General features: G+C 35.6%; 1 protein-coding gene across 3 annotated transcripts in view; it reads left to right on the top strand.

The window, feature by feature from the left end:
* The window catches only part of LOC112991247 (A disintegrin and metalloproteinase with thrombospondin motifs 19), a 149331-nt gene that overhangs the window by 55978 nt on the left and 68240 nt on the right, over positions 1 to 25113 (top strand). For all 3 annotated transcript variants that reach the window (XM_064500944.1, XM_064500943.1, XM_064500945.1), the window contains one exon: positions 17855 to 17960. In XM_064500944.1, the coding sequence (XP_064357014.1) occupies positions 17855 to 17960 (106 nt within the window). The remainder of the gene's footprint in view (positions 1 to 17854; positions 17961 to 25113) is intronic.

The raw sequence follows: 25113 nt of genomic DNA, 5'->3' as shown, positions 1-25113 counted from the left end.
CTCTATACTGATGCTCACAGCTCTTCTGTAACTTAATGAGCAGTTTCTGACTTTATTTTATTATTCAAACATTAGGGACATACGATGATTTAAAAAAAATAGGACTTCTTTAGGAAAAGACTTGCAGAGATGTTTACATAGAAATTAAATTTGTTCTTAGCTGATGAAAGGAATATGTATGTTTAGACCAGTAAGCACTGAAGATTCTTTTCCTACAGTTGGTGGGTTTTTGGGATCATGGTGTCTCTGTCTTTAAGAGTTTTTGTTAGCTTAGTCAAAAATAGTCTCATGTTTCAGATTCTGGAATAACCTGCAGGGGAGCGAGCTATCTTTTAAATTTGAGGTGGTCTGGATTATTGTTCTTTCTGTTTTTTTTTTTCTTATGTTATTGACAGATAAAATTCTGAGTCAAATAGCTGTTGCAAATAATTATTTCATAGATTTTAATAAATGCATTTAGGTGTCAGTTTTTAGAAAAATAAGCCTGTACTAAAAGAACAAGCATAAAGTAACTGTAAACTGAGGCCTAGTATATGCTGTACTTCTGTACAGCAGTATTTTTGTGCATGCATATTTTGATATTATAATGCTTAAGTAATTGAAAGGAGCAATGATTTATAGGGCAAATGACTGGTGGATCATTACACAAAGCTTAGTACTAAGCCCAGCAGATGGACATCAGTAGATATTTTCTCACTCTCTTCAAGTATTATGCCAGCAAATACATACTGGGGAATTATTTATTCAAGCTAGTGCATGCACATTTGAGTTTCCCTACCCTTTGTAGCCTTCCACTGTGGCGGTTCACATTGAGTCTCTGAGACATGTACCTTCTAAGCCATGTTGGTTGTTTGCTGTTAGCTAATGTCTTATGTATAAATAGCATAATGGTGAATTATTAGTGTGAAATGTTACAGTTTAAGGGGCAGATGGTATAATGATGCTGATTTTATGTTGGCATCAATTTGGAGTCACGTTAATTGGGAGAAACTGAGGGAATGATTGTTTCTAAGGGAGGCTGCGTCCTTTCTGGAGCTGCCCGGGTTGGAAGCTAGGCACTGCCTTGTTTCAGCATCCTGCTGCCTGCTTTTCTGTTCTGCCTTTGTGCCAGCAAAATGATTCAGCAGATCCTGGCACAAACGTGCAGTTGTGCTTGGTGGACATTGTGACTGCGTACTTAACTGGCTGTGAAGTTTTGTTTGTTGTTTCCATCTAACTCAGTATTCGCATCAAAGTAGAAATTTTGACTGATGAATAGTGTCTAGATGAACATACTTAAAAGCATGCTCATGCCCTGGAAGGTTTGTTCTCACAACAGTATCATCTCAAAGTAGTTTTCAAAAGGCATGAGAAAGAGCATAATTTCTATAGCTGGAAATACTGACAGGTTGAATGACCTGCGCAAGATCAATGAGCTAGCGAGTGACAGAATCAGGAAGGGAGCCCAGCATGTTCTTCCTCTCCATTCAGTCCATTGGATTGCATTTCTATTGCGTATGATGTGATGTTTAAGAAAGTACAAAATCTTAGCACACTGTCATATCACTGCAAGTTGTAAAGACTCAAAGTAAACTTATCATTAAGGAACGCATAGAATTTGCAATTTTTAGACAAAAATTCTTCTGTTATATGATTTGCAAGCTGTTGCTTTACTGATACTATACTATAGTGAATAGTAATTGCATTTCCTCTACGTAGTGTTTTTTTCCAAAGTTTTTTTTATTAAAGATAAACCATTTCAAATGTCAGAGACTAAGCACCTGAATCCTTTCATTAGGCCATGCAGTATGTTATCTGATTGTTCAGGTAATATCTCCTCTCATCCCTTGTCAGAAATCCAACAGGTGTACAACACGTGCTATATAAAATGTTGTGACCACAGTTAATGTTTTGAAAGATTTATGATAGCTAGTAAAATGTCCTGGTAACATTGACTGCAACAAAATGGAAAACAAAAAGCTAGTATTTCCAGATTTAGTTTGCCTAAGCCTTTTACTACACTCAGCTAAAAAGTCTGCCTCTGTCAAAAGAAGGTCAACAATTTTCTTGGCATGTATAAATTGAATTCCATTTTACCTAATATGTCAGAATTATGAGTCATTTTGGAGATAGCTTTTGCCTTAAATAGAGTGACCTCAGTTGATTGTTTCAATAATATCTACTTATTGTAGCGGAATGAGGCTTCTTTTTTTAAATACATCTGAAGTTGACACACCTATGTGATTCTGTACAAACAAGATCCTTTTAAAACTGATACCATTTGCTTGTAATCTCAGTACTGGTTGAGATTCCCAAGTAATAAGATGTCTCAGAAATAGTAAATGGAGTTTTTCTGGTGCTTTATGAAAGACAGGGTTTCCGGCATTTTATTGATCTCAGGAGTGTAAGTGCAATGTTCTGATAGCTTGATAGCTCCAGGGTCTTCTGGAGAGAAAGTAATTAGATGCTGTTTTCAAACTATTTTGTTGCTGTGTAATCTTAATTTTTCCCAGTTTCATTATCTTATGGTATTGCCAAAGAGCAGGGTTTCCTATTTACATAAAAAAAAAAGAAAGAAAAAAATTAAATCTGATACTGTACCATTTGATCCTGTATTCTCAGATCTGTTTTCAGTTAAAGCATCAGCTATAATGGCGTTGTTTTCCAAGATATGCTTCCATCTCACTTGTTTACTAGGAAGCATTTTCTAATAAAATACTGACATTACAGTCTCTGAATAGAACTCCCTTGAAATGCTTGCCACATTATTTTAGGGGGGTGGTGCAAATTTACTATATTCTAAATCATAAATTTACTATATTATAAATTTCTAACTTTGGTAACATCTAGTTTTGCAGAGATTAAAAACAATAGTGGAAAATTCAGGCGCCATCAGGTCTTCATTTTGTTGCAAAAGATGTAAATAGCATGGATACAAATAATGACTGGTAATGAATCAAACAAGCATCTACACAATAAAGACCACAAAAAAAAAAAAAATGAAGTGAAAGAACATGTCTTCCATCCAACTTAGCAAAATGCCAAGGATGGATTTAGTTATTTTTCTTTTGTTTGTTTGCTGGGTTTGTGAGTTTGCTGAGAAGCGTGGTAAACCATCTCGCACTGAGCCGTATGCTGCTGTGGCAGAATTGCTATTGGTACTTGATATTGTTAATTTGAAACTAGCTCAAATATTCGTGCACTGCAGAACAGGAACCCTTAGGACATAAGCCCTGTAGGCAGGGATAATCTTGCTGAGTATCTCTAGCATCTCATGGAGTTGGGTTCTGGTCTGCAATGGGGCAGGGTGGTAATAGCAGTAGAAGTCCCCACACCATGCTTCTTCTGAGGAATGGAAAGGAGGAAAGAGAGGCTGCCACCATGTTTTCAGTGAGGCTGGTTTCACTGGGATGAAGAAGTGTGGAAAAGTCTTTTTCCCCCTCTTCCAGCTTCTTCCCATGGTTAGAGTTGGATCCTGCAGTGCGTGCCTGTTTTTCTAGAAGATGTCAACAACAGCCTACGTTGAGGCGGGAGGGTCACTGGAAAGGTTTTTTTTTTTTTTTTTTTTTTTGGTTTGTTTCTTCTCTTTTGCTGAGACTCAATCATGGAAAAAACGTAAGGCAATTACAAATGCATGCTGTAGGGCATTCAGTTGCTGTGGGGGCAAGGGAAATTTCCAGTCGGTCAGCGCCAAAGAGCAAGTCTTTAGACTTGTCATTTACAGCATGTCGTAACTTTGACGTGCATTTCTCATTGCTCAACAAGGCAGGTAAAGCTCAGAGCTGGGGGTGGCTTGGCGCCAGTTCTCCAAAGGACCAAGCGTGGGTGCGGGTGAGGAGTCCTGCCAGACTTGCAAACGGAAATGTAGCAGGTGCGCTTGGAGAAGAGAAGTCAGTGGAGGTCAGAAAGAAGAGTTTTGTAAGAGGTGGGTGTCTGTATGTTTTTTTGTAACATTTTAGCATTGAAAACTGTCAGGTTGGATGTCAACGAATAAGCATCCTGTTAGGCTTCGGTAAAGAAAGGTTATTTCAGGTTACCATTTAAAATATGATTGATCGAAGTGTATACCTGGTCATGAGAAATACAGCTAATCACTGTGGCCAGAATTTTTTCTGGTATTCACTAGCACAACTAAATTTGTTTCTTTTGTTGTAAATGTTACTGTCTGAATACTGTAGGGAATTCGGAGTGGGAGTACAAGCAGAGGGACATACAGACTAGATGAGGAAATGAAGTAAAACAAGTTCCTCCCCAGCAGAATGAAGGCGTTCTTGCATGTTTTTAAACCATCTAGGTCGCAGACATTCTCTGACATGTCTGCAGGCTTGCTGCTCCACAAAATTCACAGAATCAACAAAAGTTTTATAAGCTCTGAATTTTTGCGCCATACATTGGCTTACCCCCAAAATATCGAAACTGTCCTGAACAGAAGATCCTCTAAATGTGTCCCATATAAAGGGAAGATAATTTTTTTGTGGGTAAGATTGTTGGCATTCAGAGAACTTGGGTTCACCATTTAACCTGCAAAAGACTTTCTATGCAAATTTCCAATATGGTACTTAATCTAGGCCTGTCTCAATTTTCCATTTGTACAACTGGCTTTTCACAATATCCTCTTTCACAGCAAAGTCATGGTCATAAAGTCACTGACTTATTTGAGAGTAAGCACTTCACGCTATAGGAGCAGGAGCCTCTTTTAAGCGCTTTTGTGGAAAAGCTAGCCCTAGACATCTTACTCAGTTTCACTTTATGAATATTTATTTTTGTGGGAAATACCATAGCTCAGAAGTGTATCCAGGAGCTGCAAATGCCTAAGTAAATAGAATGGTCCAATGTGGCTTTTGAACACCAATGTCTTCTATGACCTTGCTAAGAAGTCCATCTTAAAATTGGTTAGTTTCTTGTTTTCTATGAACCTCTAAGATGCATTTCCACCTTACCTTACCTGCCTCCTGAGTTTATGTTAATGACAATGCTTTTGCAAGGGCAGTGAGCCAGGTTTTCACACCAAGAGAGCTGAATCTGGTTTCATACTGTGTTGTAACAAGATGCAAAATAGCTAGGTTGCAACACGTTGAAATTGTATTACTTTTCAGTGTTTTGTTTTAAGTGTTTAAAACTTAATCTGAACAGTGGAAGGGTAACACAGAATAAATCTCTCTGAATGGAGTTTTGATGGTAATTTCATAAGCACCAATCTTACTTTTAATTACTGACCACTTATCATTCCTTAAAAAAAAAAAAGTCTTTCTGCCTTAAACAATTGATCGAGGACTTGCTGCTTCACACAATTCCTTCTCCTCCTTTACTTTAACTTATTTTAATTTGAAGCAGTTAACAATGTATTTTAGAAAGTTGAAAATGAAGAAAAAATTTTTTCATTTAGTTTCAAGATCATCTTTTGTTTTTTCAGATTATATCAGAGAAATTATTTATTGTTTTCTTACTAAATCTGTTTTACTAATATCTTTTAGGAGGCAGTAGGGCTTCGAACATGTTTAGGAAGGTTAATTTTGATGTTTACATCCAGCTTTGTAAGCTTACAATTTTGAATAGAGTTTAGAAAATCAATGATTGAACTTCAGTTAGCCTGTGTATGTATTAATTAAATATTAATAATTTTTGAAAATGAAACACTCTAATCAGCATGTTAATGATTTGATATGCAGTATAATTTTGTGTATTTGTTTATAGAGTTGATATTACCAGCTATAATGGTATTTATTTGTAAAATAAAAATATAGGATTAATACAAGATAATAAGAAAGTATTAAAGGTACAATTATAGGCTAATTATTGAGTAAAATAACTTTATTCAGCCACTGTGGTTATCTTAAAGTATCTCTGTGGTTAAGGGTTTTTTTTTTTTTTAATGCTTTAATGATACTTATCATACCTATTCAGAGCTTTGACTAATTCTTGTACATTCAACTTCAAATATATTGAGCCATGTTCTTTCTCATTTAGGCCACATGCTGTCATTGTTTTAAGCATATGCTTAAATCCCAGCAGAGTCAGGTACGTGCTCACCTGCTGAATCTGGCTCTTGACCTCAGCAAACTGTCCTGTGATGCACCACAATACCATCCATAGTTTAATGTAGCTTCTTGTGTAACCATATCCTTTTTGTGAAAATGTAATGTAACATTCTCTTCCACAGCCTATACTACTTCATTTCGTGGTAAATTTTTGTATTTATTTTGTGTTCATTTTCTGTATTTAGTCTCGACTTACCTGGGGTATTTAAAATCCATTCTTCAAGAGATCTTAAAATATAGAGAGACTTACTACATTTAAAGAATTTTAACAGTATTTTATCAGCAATTAGAAGATTTGTGCTTGGAGCCAGAACTTGCATTTCTTTAATGGACAAAGCTCCTATATCTGTCAGGAAAAGGCATTCTTAAGTAATGCTATAAGAATCTGTTTGTAATATATAGAGTACATATTTGTTCTGTGGTAAAAGGAAATTTCAAGATAATCATATAATTTGTATTTATCTTGTAAATAGTGTGTACTTTCTAGCTTCATATATGAATCCCTTAGTTACATTTGTTGGAATCAAGAATCTTGAAATATTAGTGTTACTTAAAATGTATATAGCAGTAGGTGGTATACCAGTAAAGGGTCTGCTAGAAAGAATTCTTTGCACCAAAGTGCCCGGTATTCTACATACCCAGGATGTAATTATTGTTTAAGTACTGGAAATGTTTCAGTCTGGTGGTGTGAAAGTGCAACCGGAGTTCCTTGTAACTTGTCTGCTGTCTTGAGTTTTAATGGCTTTTTCTTTTTGCCTTGCAGTTGTGATTGCATTGTTGTGTTACAAAAGCAAGGGAGTAACAGTTTGATTTATATGCTAGCAGGACATTTCTAAACTTTTCCAGCTGAATCCTTAGCGTGTGTCACGAAAATCTATCGTTGTGGTTCATCCCATCTCAGTCTGTGAAACTGTTTTCTAACATCCATGAGGGATGAGATCGCTGAATGTAAATCGTCCCTGAACTAAGGAAATCTAAGACGTAAACAGCAAAGATGTATTCATATTTTATTTTACCTTTTCTGATGAAATCAGTAGTAGGCGTGGGATAGGGATTTCTCACCTTACGTGTTATGAAAGCTGGGAACGACCAAGTTCCTTTTCATTGCTGCTGGAGTGCGGAGTAACCTACGTCCACCAGAGACCCTCGGAGGAGCTCTCCCTGTCTGTGGTAGGAGTAATTTGGTAGGAGTAAATTGTGCTCCTGCTATGCAAGGCACTCCAGGCACCACAGCTTCCTCCTCCATCACACCACTACTACCACCATACATGAGAGAAGGTCATGTCAAGGCTAGGGCAGAGCAGCAGGACACAAATTGGGACAGCAGTGGACTACTAAGCTCATCTTTCTGCTGACAAAAATTCTTTCACCAGCAGAAAAGGTCCAGTTTTAGCTATCAGATTGCAAGAGAAATAAAAAGTAGTGATTTTATGCGCCACTCATTGAGCGGTGGATTATGTTCTGTGTCCTTTGGTCTATCTGAACTGTTGAAAAACAGGGTCAAACCCCAGCCGATATGAGCTTTTAAAAATATCTTTCATTTTCTTCTTGATCTTACAACTTGAATACCTATGTTTTATAGTATTTCTTTGTGAAAAATATTTAGATGAAATACTTTGTGTACATTCATAATGAAATTGAATTGTGCAAGTTGGCAACACTATAAATAACCATACATCTATAGTCAATATATATGCTCTATATACTCTAGGATACTAATATATGCTCTATATTATTTTATATAAAGGATTATTGTATAGTAATTTTTATTTTTTATTATTTTATAACTTTCTAATATGCGTACAATTAAATTTTAAAAACAAAATAATATTTGGTGTCAAACTTGGTACAAATTAAAGACATTCAAAATATATGGCTGTAAAGTAAGACGTACTTGTTACCTAACTACCTAGCCATTTCTCCAATGAATCTTTTTTTAGCTGTTTTTAGATATGCTTGCTTCTAATATTTTATGCTTTCAAAAGAAATGTTTACAAAGTAATGTCTGGGTAGAGTACTCACCCTTGTGTAATATTTCACACTGAAAAATCTGATTCTGTTTTACCGCATCTTTTTTCCAAATAAGAGAGGCCAAATAGGTCCTTTTGACCAGTGCATCAGTTTCTGTGTCTTACACCTATCTAATGGAAAAGAGATGAGCGTGATGGAATTGGAGAGATTATGCAATAAATGCGTTATTTTTCTCTGCAGTGTGGGATGTATACGCAGTGATATGTAGGTCTTTCATTTAAGGAGGAAAGGAAAAGGATTCCATATCTGTAGAGAGCACTGCAGAAGAGCCATGCAACCTCATCTAACTTTTCAAAACACAGTGAAAAGTCTGCCCTACAAATACAAGCAGGAAGAAACTGAGGGCCAGGGCTAGGCTGACTCTTCATCTAACGTCTTTGTGCAGATTTGCTGTTGGAATCCATCTCATAGCTCCCTTTTATGATATTTAAATGGCAACATGTTACTTTGTGTTTCTCTTTTCAGTCTGTACTGAAGGTTTTATGTTTTCAGGATGATGGATACCCTACCATGAATGGAACATGAGTTTCTCATCAAGAGAGTCATCCCGTACTCTGCTTGCTCAAGCAGGGAATAGTCAGGGTCTATCCCTGCACATCTGAGATATGGGAGGCTTCTCTAATTTTTGATGACCTTGTTTCTTGCAGGCTTTCAAAGAGAATTAAATAATGGATTCCCTGATGGAGGAAAGACCTGATGCCCAGTGTTTCAGCTTGCTTTCATAGAGTCTAAACTCTTATTGTTGACCATCCTAAAAGCTCCAAAAATGTTTGAGTTGGAAACAGTTTGCAAGAACATTGAGACATGGTCTTACAGAAGCTTTTCCGGTGCAGGCACAACTTGGGCCCCTGATCAGTTAGCACTTACTCTTATTTAGAAGGCATAACTGTTTTCGTTATGTATGCTGATACATCACAAAATTATATAGGCTTAGAGACATATCTCTAATCACTTAGTTGTAGTGAAGATGCAAAAAGATTGCATTATATCTCTTGGGACATTTCAGTTGGGGAAACTTTGATGCTATAGTATCTATTGGATGGAATAAGATACTGTTTTTTCTGGTTTTTACACTTCTTGGCCTAATTCTTCCCCTCTACTATTTTGGTTTTTTTATTACCAAATAATAATAATAATAATTTGAAAATGTTTCCAATACTAAAAAATACCTTTCAAAATTACATACTTTTTTTTTTAAATTGTGGAATCTTAAATTTAAGAAGTTATATTTTAGGTACAACATATACACAAAAATCCTTAGATAATTTTAATAAATAAAAATATTTTTGAAATTAAGCATGAAATTGTGAAATGTGATTTACAGGAATCAGATTACAGAAAAGGAAGAAATGTATTACTATACCATTGTGCTGTTTTTCAGGGAACATTCTGCTCACAGTACGTAAGGATATTTACTAATTAAATACGTCAAAGTGTGTGAATTTCTGGTAGACATCTCCAAGAAACTTATTTCCTATGCAGAAGTAAATATACTGTCTATATAATGAAGAGGAATGGAATAGCTGAATAGGAAAAAATAAAGATAGGGTACTAGCAATTTTACATTACTATTCATTAGAGTCATTTCTGTACCACAGATGAAATAAATCACAAAGCAAAGCAGAACTGTCTTGTTTTCTTCACATTTTGTGATGGAAATGAATACAAGCCGGACGGAGGTGTTCTGGCATGAGGATGATACAGCATCGTGAGTGATTTCTGATCTGTTTGTTGCGTGGTACCGGCAGGAGAGGAAGAAGGCATGGATTAAATTATAGAAAAATCAAATTAATAGGGTATCAAGGCTGGAATTCTTGTAAGACCAGGAAGGGCATTGGTAATATATTATGATTAGAGCAAATATGAAAAGAGTTGATGTTACATGAGCCTTGGTAGCACATTCATAAAAAAGTGGTTTGATGGGATGGAATGAGACAAGAGAAAAGCTCAAAGGGGCTGCAGTGAGCAGGGATGTGCGAAGCAGGAGGGTGGCTTTAGCAGCTACACACCACATGAATTGGAGGATTGAAATGCAGCTGCCAGGAAAGCGAGATAAGAGAGAAGCACCCAGATGAATATTTTTGCTATGCGGATAGAGTGCCATTATAACTCTTGGTTATCTTTATTATACATTTTACTCTGTGATGCTAACGTATGTTGACCCAAGGGTACAGAGATGGAGGCTTTTAGACATCTCAAAGTGAAAACACACTTTATAGGAATGAAAGCAGTTTTGACAATTAATTGGATCAGCTTACATAGCATAAAAATACCTATTTGTAGAAATTTCTTATGGGCAAAGTGTCAGATTTTCTTAGCAGCAGAATAAGAGACAGCCAGCATCTGCGCTGAAATAGGAGTGCAAGAAATATTTTTGTTTTTGCCTCCTATTTTTTTGGGCAAATTACAGAAAGCATTTAATCCCCTCAGTGATATATATGCTCAAGTTTTAAGATCAACACTTTTTTTTTTTTTTTTTTTTTTAAAGGCTTCGTAAGTTATCTAAATTTCCATTTAGAAAATAAAGGTTAGTTTTGGAGTAGTCTATCAAAGCAGAGGAACTTTTAAAGTACCCTTACAATATATGTGTCTTCTCTGGAAGTCTAAAATGTACACTTGCATCAACATACTCATTAACATACTGTTTTGTGCAGTGCGCTTCCTGCTTCCTTGGACCAGGGCCCTTGATATTAAATGAGGAGGGTTTTTTATTTAATTTTACTTGAAAATATAATGAATGTTTGATGTATTCCAGACATTTAAAGTATTTTAAAACCAACCAAACCTTTCCGTTAATAGTTTTGATAAAGATACGCTTAAAATAGTGCTTATATTGGGGGGGGGGGGGAAGTAATTTAAACGCTTGGCACAGGTAGCGAAGTGTACAATAGCAAAGCTGTAACAAATTATTAGAAAAGGTCATCCCTTCATAAAATGAAGTCACTTTATATTACTTAATGTTAGCAAGTATTCAAAAGGTAATTTCTTGTATGACTAACCCTACTCTGGTATTCTTGGAAAACTAAACTTCCACTTGCCTTTTTGGCAAAGATATTTCCCTTTTGAGTTTGGTCTACGCTTTGCGGCCCTTATTTTTCCTTTTAAAGTCATATTGCAGCAGAAGCTGCTGCTTCAAAGTTTGTAAACCTCTAAAAAAAATTTGCACAAAGTATTTATACTAGGCTAGAATATTAACTTGTTCCCCTCTTTCTGTGAAAGATAACCAGTTTTAAATTCTTGCCACAGTGAAAAGACATCATTAAATCTATGCCATCCATTCCTTACAGACTTTTGAATAAACCACAGCAGATAAAATGGTCATCAAGTAGTTTGATCATTTAAGATATCTGTTCCCCTATGGCAGATGTTTTAGCTCTCCAAAAATGTTTTAAAAGGAAATATGTAGGACTGATAGTCGTTTTCTCCTGTTACTCTACTGTCCTTACAGTGAAACATTTCTTTTTAAGAGCATCTGAAGAATAACTTTTCTCTATAAAGAACACAAAGAATTTCCCACGTTCAAGAATGCCTCTGTCTCTCAGGCTTTCACTAGGCAACATAAAACACAGATAGCCACTTCATATCCCAAATACTCATAGTGCTCCTGCTTGCTTCCTGACAGGATTAAGAGCTACCATATGCTCTGAGACTAGGTTGGTTTCCAGCCCCTGGTCAGGACGTATCTCAAACTGAGAGCAATAGGGAAGGAAATGTGTTTTAGAGAAGGGCAACTCTGCATGGATGCTGTGTAGAACAGTATCACTTTTGCTCCCATTCTTTGAAAGAACATAGCTTCTGTGAAGAGTAATGAAATTAAAAAAAGGTAAACTTTTTTTTTTTCCCCCCAAAATAAGCTCAAGCTCAAAGTATATCAGCTGTGGAGAAAAAAATTTTTTGTATGAACTAAGAAAAGATCAGAAAAGGGGAAAAATATAAATGTATATGTACACAAAAATGTAGAGTTTTCTTTTCAAAGTCACATGTTATAGATCTAGAAGCTTTCATAAGGAACGCTAACAATTTATCTAGTGGAAACCTTCATTGTGTAAGTCTTAAAATAGACTTTTCTACTTTTGTCCAAAAAATTAAACTTTTTAATGGTGATCAAGAATATTAATAATTTTCTATGCCATGTAACAGTGAACATGCAACAAACATCTGTAAGTCTCTAGAAAAATTGTTTATGCAAATCATGTAGTGAGGAAGTTAAAGTAATGGGTCAAACCAGCTGGAGTTAGCAGAAGAAGGATGAGTTATTGCTTAGAAGTATTAAGTCTATTTTTTCTGTCATTGTGACAGTATTTCAAAGTATGAAGCAAGGAAGATCTTTATTGCACATTACTGTGTATCTTGTGATTTTTACCTTTTGTTCTGGAATAGAATGGCTTAGGACTTCTTTGTCTTCTACTAGAATTATTCATGATCTAAGTTTTCTTCTATTTCTATATTAGAGGTGCAAAAGTAATGATCATGTACAGTTGTCTGAAAGCATCAGCTCACTGATCAGCTGTGTAAACTGACTTAGGACTGACTAGAAAAGAATAGAAAACCACAGAAAAACAGGATTCCAGTACTTTTTGAATTTATGCTACACATGCACTATGGCCACTTGTGTCAGAAAGAGTGTAGCGGAACAAGAAAAGCTAAGGTATGCAGATGGCTACAAGATGATGAAAGGATGTGGTAGGCTTCTGTCTGAGGAAAGGCTATATATACTAGAAATTTTGTCATAGAGGTAGCTGATGGAGATCTCTAAAGACATAAATGTCTTGGAAAAGATTAATAGAGCATTATATTTCAGCAAGAGTACTCGTGATGCAATAATTAAAACAGAGAAAGATGTATGGTTGTGCACAATTACATTCTGGAGCTATTTGCCACAGCATTTATGGACCCAAACGTTAAAGCAGGTTAAGAAGGAGTCGCCAAATTCATAGAAAATAAATGCTTTGGTTGCTATTACAGATGATAGTATGGAAGTAGCTTCTAGCTCAGGGGGTTCCTACAGCACTGTCAGCAAAGGCTGGGAGTGGATGCTGGGGAAAGCTCGCTTCTGCCTAGTTTGTAGAATGTCTCTGGAAATATTTGCCATTGGCTACTGCTGGGGGCAGAATGTTAGTCCAAGTTGGTCTCTGAGCCACAACAGGATGTTCGTTATTAATCTCAGAAGGGATATTTTCTGTGTGGACTACATTTTAGAAGAAAGCAAGTAACTTCCAGCAGGTGCGCCATCTGTGTAATAACATATTGAACAGCTATGGACTGTTAGTAAGGTGCAATAACTAAGGACCTAAAATTGTGCAATTGCACATTCAAAATTTCTTCATGCATGTTTAGCATATCTATATACATTGATATTCTGTCCCTGTTTTTAGAATTTCCCCCCACTCTTAAGGATTAAAGTGCAGCAGCTTCCTTAAAGTTCATAGTCCATTGTTAAACACATAACCATGTATTTATTACATATTGATAAATTATTTTTCTGGAACCTTTACTTTTTCTAAGACGACTTACATAAACAAGGTAATGGAAATTTGGGTTACGTGCACACTTATTTACATAAGATGCATCAGAAGCTGATTCATTTTTATCCTATTCTTTTTGCTAATGTCTTGCATCGGTATAAATATATAGAGAATATGTATAGGTATACTGGTATGTATGTAATAGCTATCACTCTTTCAATATACAAAAAAAAAAAATCTTTTTCTAGGCTTTTCTGTTTGCATTTGAGATTCCTGCTTATTAAATGTGCTGGTTTGGTTGCTGCCTTCTGAGTGCTTCAGGGCTGCTGATTCACTAAGAAGCGACAAGACTTCCCCCCCACCCTTTCTCCCCCCTGGAAATCCTCAGTGTATGGCGTTCAGAGCAGCTTGTGTTAGTGAGGCTTTTAAGGGTTAGCCCTGTGGAAAGCTTTTTACTTCCTTTCCTGAAGGAAAGCATCTGGGCTGCTTTAAAGATAAATAAATAAATAAATAAGGAAATTGTTAGAAGTAATCAAGTCCACTTCAGTACTTCCATTTAAACTCATGGATCCATTAACTTGCCAACTCAAATGCTTATGTTTGTATCAAAGGGGAGAGTACCTGGGCATTCAATTGCAGTAGCTTACCTACTGAATCGAATAATTCAAACTAAGACCATGTTGCATATTGTAGCATGACACCTTGTGAAAAGCAAATATTTTTTTGGAAATATTTATGGTTCAAATTGTCCCCAGTTGTTCTGCACATCTTCTGTCCATTACAGGTTTAGTTGTATTTTATCATTACCTTACACTACTGTTTTTGAAGGATGAAGAAATTTTCTTCTAGGAGATTCTATATTATTTTTATTCATAATGTGTACTTAGGCAATGTCAGCGGTACGCGTGGTAAAAATAGGACCATTGTTCACGAACTGCCTTTAAAAATACTAGCGTGCTTGAAATGATGTCTAATGTGCATTCATTAGTATTGGTGTGCTTCATTACCTTACCTAGCTGGTGCAGTGGACACTGGGTAGCTGTTCTCTTTTACTGTTATTCATCTTGGTCAACTTTCACAATCTTGATTGATAGATACTTCAGTTGGTAACATATTTAAGATAGTACCTCTGTGAGCTGAACAGGGCTTTTCAACAGAAAAGTTGTAAATGGATGTCTATTTTGATACAGTAAATAGTGTTGAGGATGTGATGAGTATGTTAATTAAAACAGCAGGACACTCTAAAGAAAAATTATGATGTTACATAGCATGAAATGTAAAACATCTCCATGGGCGGCAGTAGTGGTAGTAGTGATAAAGCACTGCTTTGACTTTGGCAAGAGTAGTACTTTTCTGAAGCAACACGTATTTCGTTTGGATAGTTATGTACTTGATAAGAAAATGTGGTCATTGCAGTGAATCCTCTAGTGTACAATGGTAAAGCTTGGCTCTCTTAATTGATATTGCATATATTTTACTTTACATTAGCTTGAGAAATACTTATCCACGGAGTCGGGTCATTTTAATAATTTACATTTGGCATGTATCCATTTGGTGCTGCTTTTTGTTTTGAAACAGGTTGCTGTGCAGATAGATAATAGGTTCATTCCTTAAACGGTCAGCGAGATGATGTTACTGCTTTCTAGCCAGCACTTTTCAGGTGCTAAGTGTGTTAATTTGAAGCTGTGCGGTGAGCCCAGGGATTCATTGGGAATAGCTTAATCATAACAAGAGAGCAATTGTTCAGGTTTTTTTTCTTGTGGATTTAACCTTGGAGGGGTTCCAGCTGTGTTAATAAGCCACAGGAAGCTGCAGTGAACATACATATATTTAAAGAAGAAATTCTTTCTTTTACCTAATGCTGAGAGAGCTAAGCAAGAGCAGCTGCTTGCTGAAGTCAGTTTCTTTTTCCCTACACATGAAATTAATAACCAAGGACAAGACATGAAACTAGTTCACGGTTAGTAGTTGGCTGATCTACATCCAGTAGCTGCTGTTTGATGTGGCTTTCGTGTATAAGGTCGACTTTGTTTGATATGCAAAAAGTCATAAAGCATTAATTGCATTTGATGTTTTTGGACGTTTCCAGAATCAGAAATCTAATTTAATCTAAATGAAATGCAGGTCTTATGTTTCACATGTTGCACTAAAAAAGATCAAGCATAATCAATTCCCTTCTAAGAATGTCGAGCATAAAAACAGTCTTGGTCATATATATTGGGTGTCATTGAAAATGCTCACTGCTGCTTATTGCTTTTTCTGAATGATAGGTATGAAACTTGCAGTGTACCTAGTAATTTAGGGATATTTTATGCTCTCAGGGCAGGCAGGATAGAGAGAACATGGGAAACTGATAGTACTCATCCTGTGGTTTGGAAAGATATTGCTCACGTACTTGAACCTTGCCCTTTCAGAGGCTGAGAGAAGGCCAGGGGACTTCTTTTCCCTAGAAAGACTGGAGAACATCAGTTTTCAGCTGATTTTCAGCATCAGCAGACAGAGGGAAATTTGCGAATTCCCTTTCCTTAGTTCTCGGCACCTAAGATTTATCCAGTGGAGGATAGCCATTCTCCATAGGGAAGGTACTTTTGAACAGTCTTCAAGAAATTTTGCAGTAACAGGAATGCCCACAACACTTCAAAATGCAGCACTGCATTTTGTCTATAGTGAGATTTTTTCTGTTTTGTTTCAGCACTTTGCAAATTCATTGGTGTTGGCAGAAGTCCAAGCCCTAACGTATGCTTCTTTTCAGTACTGTTATCAATTCTACTCCTACTCAGAGCTACATCATTAAAAACAACTCTTTCTTTTTTCAGTTTACTTGCTAAACTGGAAACCTAAAAGAAAATGCCTGCAAATGCCTGTGGATCTACCAGACACAAAATACTCTTGGAGCAATTTTTTGAATTTTTCTTTTTATTTCAGCCACTGAGACATAATGTGTGGAATAAAATATTACATTTCAGAGCCTTTTTTACTTCTCTCATTTTCAAAACAGTTAATATAAATTGTGTTTATACTTAGACACTTAGCATGAGGTGTCATTTGAAGAGTTTAAATTTTTTTGCTTTGAACATGTTTTGCCCTTTTTTACAGTCTCAATTGCCTTTGCCCTTACTCCATTTTTTTCTCCATTCTTTGAGAAAGTAATAGTAAAATGCAAAATATTCCACCTCATTCAAATCTATTTTGTTCAGTCCTGAACAATATATATATTTTTTTACATATGAGCTCTATGTCCAAAAGCTTTCAGCCAATTCTGTTGAGAACGACACTGCTGGACTAATGATAGGGCTACTACATGAAATTCATGTTTTGGATGAGGCATTGTGTTTGCAGAATGACGACTACTTGGATCGTAAGAAGAATGACTTTTATCTTGTGATGTGATAACTTAGAATGCTAATTATGACTTAATTTCAAACACTGTCAAACGTTTCAAACTTGACCTTCATATCCAAACATCCAGCAAATGTGTTAATCTAGAGGGCACCGTTCCTGTGAAAGGATGTTCCTGGGAGTTAGGCCAGACACTTGAAACAACATTTTGATTGCTTACTCCAAGATTTCAAACAATGAGTGGCTAATGTAGGTCCCCAATAAATGTATTTATGCCTTAAAAAAAAATGACTGTTACACAAATTAAGCTCCATGTCCTGATTTTGAAGTTACAGGCGTTCTGCTTTTTGGAAACTTGAATTTGAAATCAATAGTCTACCTTTTAGGCTTCTAGTTATTGAAAAAGTTAGGTATTAGATAATAGCAGTATTTTAACGTTTATAATAAATGTTTTTGTCAGACTGCAGTCTACTAAGAATTTTACTTGTTTTGTGACGTTCAACTATTTTATGCATTTTTTGAATCGTATAGCATGCTGAATACCATATTCATACTTAACAATAATGTATGGGAAAGTTTGTACATTTTACATTCTAGTCTTCTGAGCCTTTCAGAGGAAATACCTGCTCAGATTTGTGTACTGTGATTGTAAACATCTATTTTCATTTACAATAATATTGGTATCCATATTGGTGTTCTATCATGTAGCATTAAGGTACTTAGCAACACTTAACACTAAACAATACATTTCCTGCACATTGCAGTCTGTGTAATCAGGTAATGTTAGCACTGCTTGTGATTTCTTTTCCACCTTTATCCACTTCTGTGCTGAAATCAGTCATTGTAGCTTATGAGTAAGTAAGCCATTGCAGGTACCTGTTTATGTATTTGGATGGTTCTGACCACAGTCAGGTTTTAGTCCTGTTTGGGGCCTCTGATACCTCATATATGCATTTAGTAGTAATAATAAAAATAATTGATCATGGTGTTTGTGTTTCCTAGGTATAGCATATTTGAGTGGAATGTGCAGTGAAAAACGAAAATGTATTATTGCAGAGGACAATGGTCTGAATCTTGCTTTTACCATTGCCCATGAAATGGGTCACAAGTAAGTACACAAATAACAAGCCCTAATATTTGTTAGAGTATAATATTAGTGACTATGTTTGACTTTTTTGTTGATTGCGTACTTGTGTTTTTCCTTTTTTCTTTTAAGGTGGCTTTTGATTTTGATTAAAAGCTTTGGAAATCCATGTTTTTATTATTAATAATAGTAGTGACGTATTGATATATAGTATGTAAGTCAAGAATATGTTTACAGCTCTGAGTAACACAGAAATCTTTATAGCTACACAATAATTGGACTAGTTGGAAGGACTAAGTCTAGAGGAAAAACAGGTGCCTCCAGATTTTTTTTTCTTTTCGGACTGTGGTATTATGTATCAGATCCAGCTCTGAATATTGTTGCCAACAAACATTTTAATGAGATCATGAGTTGGAAGAGCCCTTACTTGAGTTTGGCATTCTCAAGATAGTTCCCATTAAAACATACAATGGCCATCAGTCATTGCAACATTAATTTTGGTTTTTTTCCCCCCCTTAATAGAAAAGGAGGACAAAGTGAAGGTGAAGAAAAATATCCTTCATGATTTGTTGTTTTTAGTCATTACATGGACCATGAGGAACACTTTGGAGCAAAAGTGGAAAAAATCCATTGCAAATCAAATTAGTTAATAAAAGTTGTATTCAGTTCTTGGTTCAGTATTTTTTAAAGAAAAATAAACAAGAAAGTTTGTATTAAGAAAGCAGAGGGGAGAATTTTAATCTGCCATTTTTACCTGTAGTGACTGTTCCAGGTATTAGTGTATAAAAAAAAGCACTACAGAATAACAATGGAAAAAAATTTGTTAAATCTTTTGAAGCTCAGACCCTCTGAAAGTTGAGTGTTGGGTGCCTTCAGATAAATGCTCTGATTAAAAGTGATGTTGTTTAAATTTGGTCAAAGCTGTCTGATGATGGAGGTCTAATGTTGAAACAAATAATTGATTACAAAAAAGGATTAGAACTTAAAATATTTTTATTTAAAATTTCTCATGGAAGCAAAATATGCAATTTCAGTGCAATTATATTACTTGGAGAAAAGGGCTGAAATTAATGACATTAATTTTTTTTTTGAGTTTCTGTTACTGCAGAAAGCAACTCTAGGCTAATAGAAACCAGCCTGTTTGAGTGATAGCTATGATAAATGAAAGATTTTTCTAAAGAAAGATTTGTTGGTGTCTTGTAGCCACACACTGTCACCTTCTTTTTTCGCTGTAGTGTTTGCCAACATTAGAAGGGAGAGATAGAGGAAGACTCATTTCCTATACACTTGCTCTTTTGAGAGTAAACCAAGGATAAGGGGAAAGAAACAGTAGGTGAATATGGTCTGCAGATAAATTCATTGATGCAGTAAATTAGCGAATTTTTTGAAACAGGTATGATAAAATCAGATTATTTAGGGAACAGTAAGTAATGCTTTTTGCCCTACACAATAAAAATCTTTTTAGAGGGCATAAAGCTTGGCAATGGAGTTACTGGAGTTGGGGAAAAAGAGGCATCTCGATCAACAAAAGAATGTAACACCTTATGCTTCCTGAGAAATTCTGGTATACAGAATCCTGCTTTTGGAAAACGGGAAGGAGTTATAAAGATCTTGCAAAGTTATGTGAGATGCATATGTTCTGCATAAGCAGACTTGAGAATGTAGGATATTGATCTTATAAAGAGGGTTTTGTCTTGTAGCACTTTCAGTCCTATCTTTTGAAGCTCTTAACGGCTGCTGGATGCAAAATAGCATCCAGCACAAGCTAAAGTTGATGTGGAGGCCCACTGTAGCTGTTATCAATAGTCCTGGCAGGTCTTCCAAGGCTGCTGTACAAGCCAGGCTCTCTGGCCCTTGTTGCGTTTGGTCCTCAGCTGGGAATCTTTTTATAGCTTTGCTTTGCTGTGGGGCTGAGGAAAAGAAAGGATGTAGCATGACCTTACCGGAAGGACAGAAAAGCTCAGTTGCTAATAAGTGAATACAGAATACACTGTAAAATTTCAGAACTTTCAAATCCCTCCGTACTCATTCAAAGAAATTTGGAAATACGCATCATGGTCAGATCCCAGTCATCTTATTCTCACAGTAATGGCATGTGGATGTCCTCAGAGAAAACATTGCATTTCTCTATGTGTACTCTGATAGACGTTTGAAAGCAATGGAAATGAAGAATAAACCGAATCTTGTTTGGTAGTAAAGGAGAGGGTGCTATTTGAACCATGCATTTCTTCCAGAAGTTCAACCTCATGCAGGCTAGAAACAAGCCATGTAGATACAAACTGGGAAGACTATCATGAAAATGAGAGAGCAGATAGCCAGAGATATATAAACAGATGTCACAAAAATGTGAAAATAGATCAGAGAGGCACCCTGCATTGCAAAACGCTCACACTCAGCTTGGTCTCAGTTTCATTTTGCAGCCAGAGTCTTTAACTTTTGTAATCTAAAATAGATTTTTTCAAAGGAGAAAGTAAAGTGGTATTTCAGAGAGTTGTTTTCTCTGCTTGGCCATCTCATCTGCTGATCCAACTCTACTGAATGCAAGAAAGCACACTAGTAGTAGCTGACTCTTTGGGAATGGAGAGAGAAAACAACAACAGAAAAATGGAGATAAACATTTGAATGGAGGTCCCACTCAGAAGGACCTAAGTATTTTTTTGCCCAGAGGAGAATCAATTGCAGCTAGGGTATTTCTCACAGAGATCTGTCTTGCCCATTGTTAAAAACTTCCACAGAAGTGGAGATTAAATGATCACCATCTAGACCAGCTATAAATCTTTTAGTCTTTTAATATGAGTCATGTGTTCTAGAAATTTTTCACAAACTTCTGGATCATGAAGTGACTTGACTATCGCTGCCTTTTTTATCTAATATCATTAACCATCTTAGCTTCTCCTGATTGTGAAGAGAGACCTTTCAAACAGCATAGGATACGCAAAAGCTAGTTCTCAAACAAAATGAAAATATGAGGCAAAACTCCTTAAGTTTTTCCTGTACAACACACAAATATAATTGCCTGTAATGTACTATTTGAATAAATTCAAAATACATGCAAAATAAATGTTGCGGTTTTTCATTGGTCAACCTAAGAAAGTAAGGAAATATGGACATAAAGAAATGAATACATTCACAAAAGTTTGTCATTATTTTGAGGAATATCATTGAAGTACCTTTGAAAAAATGTAGCAGTTTACTTTTGCAGGGTTTGTGTTAACACACCAAACTCCTTACTATTGTCTGTGTGTTTGAAATTCATTTGTTTCTGATGAAATCTCATGATCATCTGTAAAGTTGCAGTAGAACTGCTGTGCAGACGTGCGATGTCACTGCCATCCATCGCACAATTCTGGGTTTTGGCATACCCCCTCCACCCCTAAATCTTCTTTACTCCTGATGCACAGTGTATATTTGCATATTAGAACAGTACGTATGCACATGGATGCATAGAATGTATGTATAATACATAATATGTGGGTGTACTTTGTAGCATAATATTGTCTCCAAAGTCATTGCTAACTTCCTACTGTTTTTATGCCTCCACTGGGACATGCTGGACACGCTGCTAGTTAAACATGGAATTTTTAGATACCCTGTGAGGTATATAGCTGCATTTTTGCAAACGCATATGATGTTCACTCCTAAAATGCAACTTATTAGATTGCTCCTTACAGACAAAATACGTTAAGTGTTTTAGAACATTTTTCATTAGCTTTGCTTGCTGAGTAGCACAGTTGAGCAATTATAATTATATTAAATACTTTTGATACATGGATATTTATTAAGTGTTGTGTTGTGGTTTTATCACCTTCTCCAGTGAGTCAGTAATAGAACAATTAATGAAAATGTAATTCTGATTCATAGCTTTGTTAGCCCAGATTTATATCTAGATAACTCTGTTCATACTGCATTGGTTAACATTTGCTTAAAACTGGGAGAAAAAAAAAAAAAAACAGAATTGGAAACAGGCCTTTGGTCTGTAGGGAAAAAAATCCTGGCATATGTAACTGATCGGTACCAAGTCTGCTTGAAGAGGAAAAACTACAAATATTCAAAGAAACAACTAGGTACGTTAATTATTGAGCTACAGCCAGGTTGACGGAAAAAGAATTAAAACATGAATATTTTGAATGAAACACGATGGAAACCTAATCTTTATGTGGTAATAATGTAGTGCCTTTGTTTTAGTGCTATATATGTGGAAGCAGATTCGCTTTTAATCACACGGACAGATAATGTTGTAGATTAACAACTAATTTTTGAGCTCCATGTTGAAACATATTTAGAGCCTTTTTATGTTATCAGAGATAAAAACCTGTAATGCATTAATGGATTTGAATAATCAAATCCTACTTATTATGATAAATCTAAGGAGCAATTAGGAAATGATATAATGGTGTCATATTACAGAATAAAAATAAGTGATAATGGATTAAAAGATGTAGTTTCCATATGGAGGACTGAGAGGACAAGAGAAGGAATGATACTATTTCAGTTGCCAAATAACTTGTATGTTTTCATTTTACTTACATGATTGCTGTGTATGGGAGTGTGCCTGCTTCTTAAGTATGGGGAAACAAAAGATATATGTGAATTGCAGTATCTCAGAACACATGTGACATAATCAGCGTGTGCTCCAAGGGTATCCTGGAAGTTGTTCTACATAGATGAAAGACATACTGGTGATATTTCTTGGAATCAATTTCATACACATCAGAATTTTATTTCTGGGAAGTTTTTTGTGAAGTAGGAAATATGGCTTCCTTCAATATTTAGGATATTCTACCAGGTATTTTGCATTTTCAAACAAGAAATCTGTGGATGTTTTCAAATACCTATTTGATAACGCCCAAACCAATAACCTATTTTAACCTATTTTAAACAACGATACGAAATACAGTGGAACATGGAGAGACTTTTAAATGTGAGTCTAGGAAATGCTAATGAGTGTTTCCAGTCTTTTTTGTGATCACATTCCAAAATATGATAACAAACTTAATAAAATCAATCATAATAAAAGGTGATTCTAAATTCAGCACTGACTGCTAGTCTTGGTGAATGAGTTGCTACGTTTAGAGTCAGGATCTCATTAAATTAACTTGAGAAAGGACTATCCTGAGATTTATATGGCGAAAAAAAGGATTTTACAATTAAATTCGTGTTTAACAAGGAACAAGATGATCTGAAGGCACTGGAGCACTGTATGAAATGTCTTGAAATGAGCAAGGTAAACAATTATCGAAGTTAAAAACCTAACTGTTTCTTGCAGAAATAAATACAGGTTTAGTTTGTTGCAGAATATTTTATAAACTAAAACCAGTACTCAAGAGCTCATACTGTAGGTGGTTGTCTTTTGAGATACCTTAGTTAGAGAAATGTTTTAGCATGTGTAACTGCCTGCATCAGTAGTGCCTGTTTCTCCAGTTACTCCTGCAGTCCTGTATTCATGCTTTTGATTTGGGTAAACGGTAGACTAAAAATATGAAACGACTGGGATCAACATCACTATATTTTATTTTAGTAATGTTTTGAATGGTTACTGTATTCTTTTTCCAATGTCAGGTCTTCTCCTCTGAAATAGTATGAATTTTAAGCTTGTGACTTTGCTTTTTTGTGTTTTTTTTTTTTCAATAACATTTAACCACTGACTTAAATAACTTATTTCATTTTAGTTAGAAAATTAAGAGCCAATGGGATTTCTGAATTTGTTGATCTAGGAGGCTTAAGGGAGGTTAATTTCTTGGCACCTAAAAGGCTTTTTCTTTATTTTGGCATTAAAGTATCACTTTATTGTTGGTAGGGAACTTCTTGTTTCTGTTTTACACATTTATATCTCCCCTTTGCTTAATATAAAGCTGGGGCCATTATTTATCTATTTCTTTCTCCAATTCTTATGCAGAAAGACATGTATCTTCTAATTTGAATACATCCTCTTAAAATTTTGGCTATTTTTTTTCCTCATGGTTTGTAGAAGTTTTATACTAGTATGAAGGAAAGAGACTAACTAAGATTTGGAATATTCCTAATGAGAGAAAATCCCTGCTGTGAAGTTCTCAATAGTAATAAGCATAATATATGAGTCAGTAAATTTTTAGGAAACAAATAGTAAAAAAAATCTCCAAATATACCTATCATTTGTATGCTGTGCGTTTGCTAGCATTTCTCTTAAAGGAAGTTTGTTTCTTAAGAGAGAGAGAACATTTTGTACATTAAGTCAACTCTGATTTCTTGATAAATGATTGACTTAAAAAATATTTGCAAAGTATAGGTTACTTAACCAAGGATATATACTGAACTGATGTGTCAGTATAGTTGCACCATTTATGATAATTTAATAAAGCCTTCATTTAATAATGCTGGTAACAATAGCTCTGGAGGCCCTCTCTTTCAGGGCTCTTGCTTCCCAGCATCCCGAATCAAGTTACCTTGTGGTCCGACAATGTTGGCCATTCCCATGGCAGTGACTGCTATGGAGGAAAGAAGCTACTGCCTGGGCTGGTAATCTGTCCCCAGGTAATCTCCTGCTTCCTTCTTTTTCTCATAAATCTCTGGCCCCATGGGCTTTAAGGACGCTGATAGAAGGTGTAGGGGAAGTGTCTGTCATTGTCACCTCCTCTCAAATGTCACCCCCTCCCTCATTTTCTTCCTATTGCTTCTTTCCTTAAATTTACTCTCCTCTTAGATCAGATGGTCCTTTCACACCATTCTTCAGCGCCACCAAGCCAGAAGCTTTTCGACAGAGGTGTCCAAAGCTAGGTTTCTCAGTCTAAATTTAGATGGCTACATACAGATATGAATGTACCTATAGATATATAAATATCCATGTGTTTAGATATTAAATATAGAAGCAGCCTGACTCTCAAAGATGTTGAGCTTGAAGTATTTTGACTGATTTCCATGGTTACGAAGTTTTTTGTTCAAAATTAAATTATTGTTTGTCAGCTTAAATGTAAATGCAGGGACCTAACTTTGAGCAATATTAATTTGAAAAGCATGGTTGCAGTTTGCAAAGTTGAAATTATTTTCAAAATACATACAGAACAAATTATAAGAAAATAACCTTTGCATACACATATTTGTATCATTAACAGATTTACAGAGAAATGGATACACTCCTCTGCAGTTTGTGGATAGCTGCATATAACATAGACATACTTGTATACTATTTTTGGTATCATAT

The sequence above is a fragment of the Dromaius novaehollandiae genome, chromosome W (assembly GCF_036370855.1).
Source record: "Dromaius novaehollandiae isolate bDroNov1 chromosome W, bDroNov1.hap1, whole genome shotgun sequence".
Lineage (NCBI taxonomy): Eukaryota > Metazoa > Chordata > Aves > Casuariiformes > Dromaiidae > Dromaius > Dromaius novaehollandiae.
This window is presented reverse-complemented; position numbering and strand designations above follow the sequence as displayed.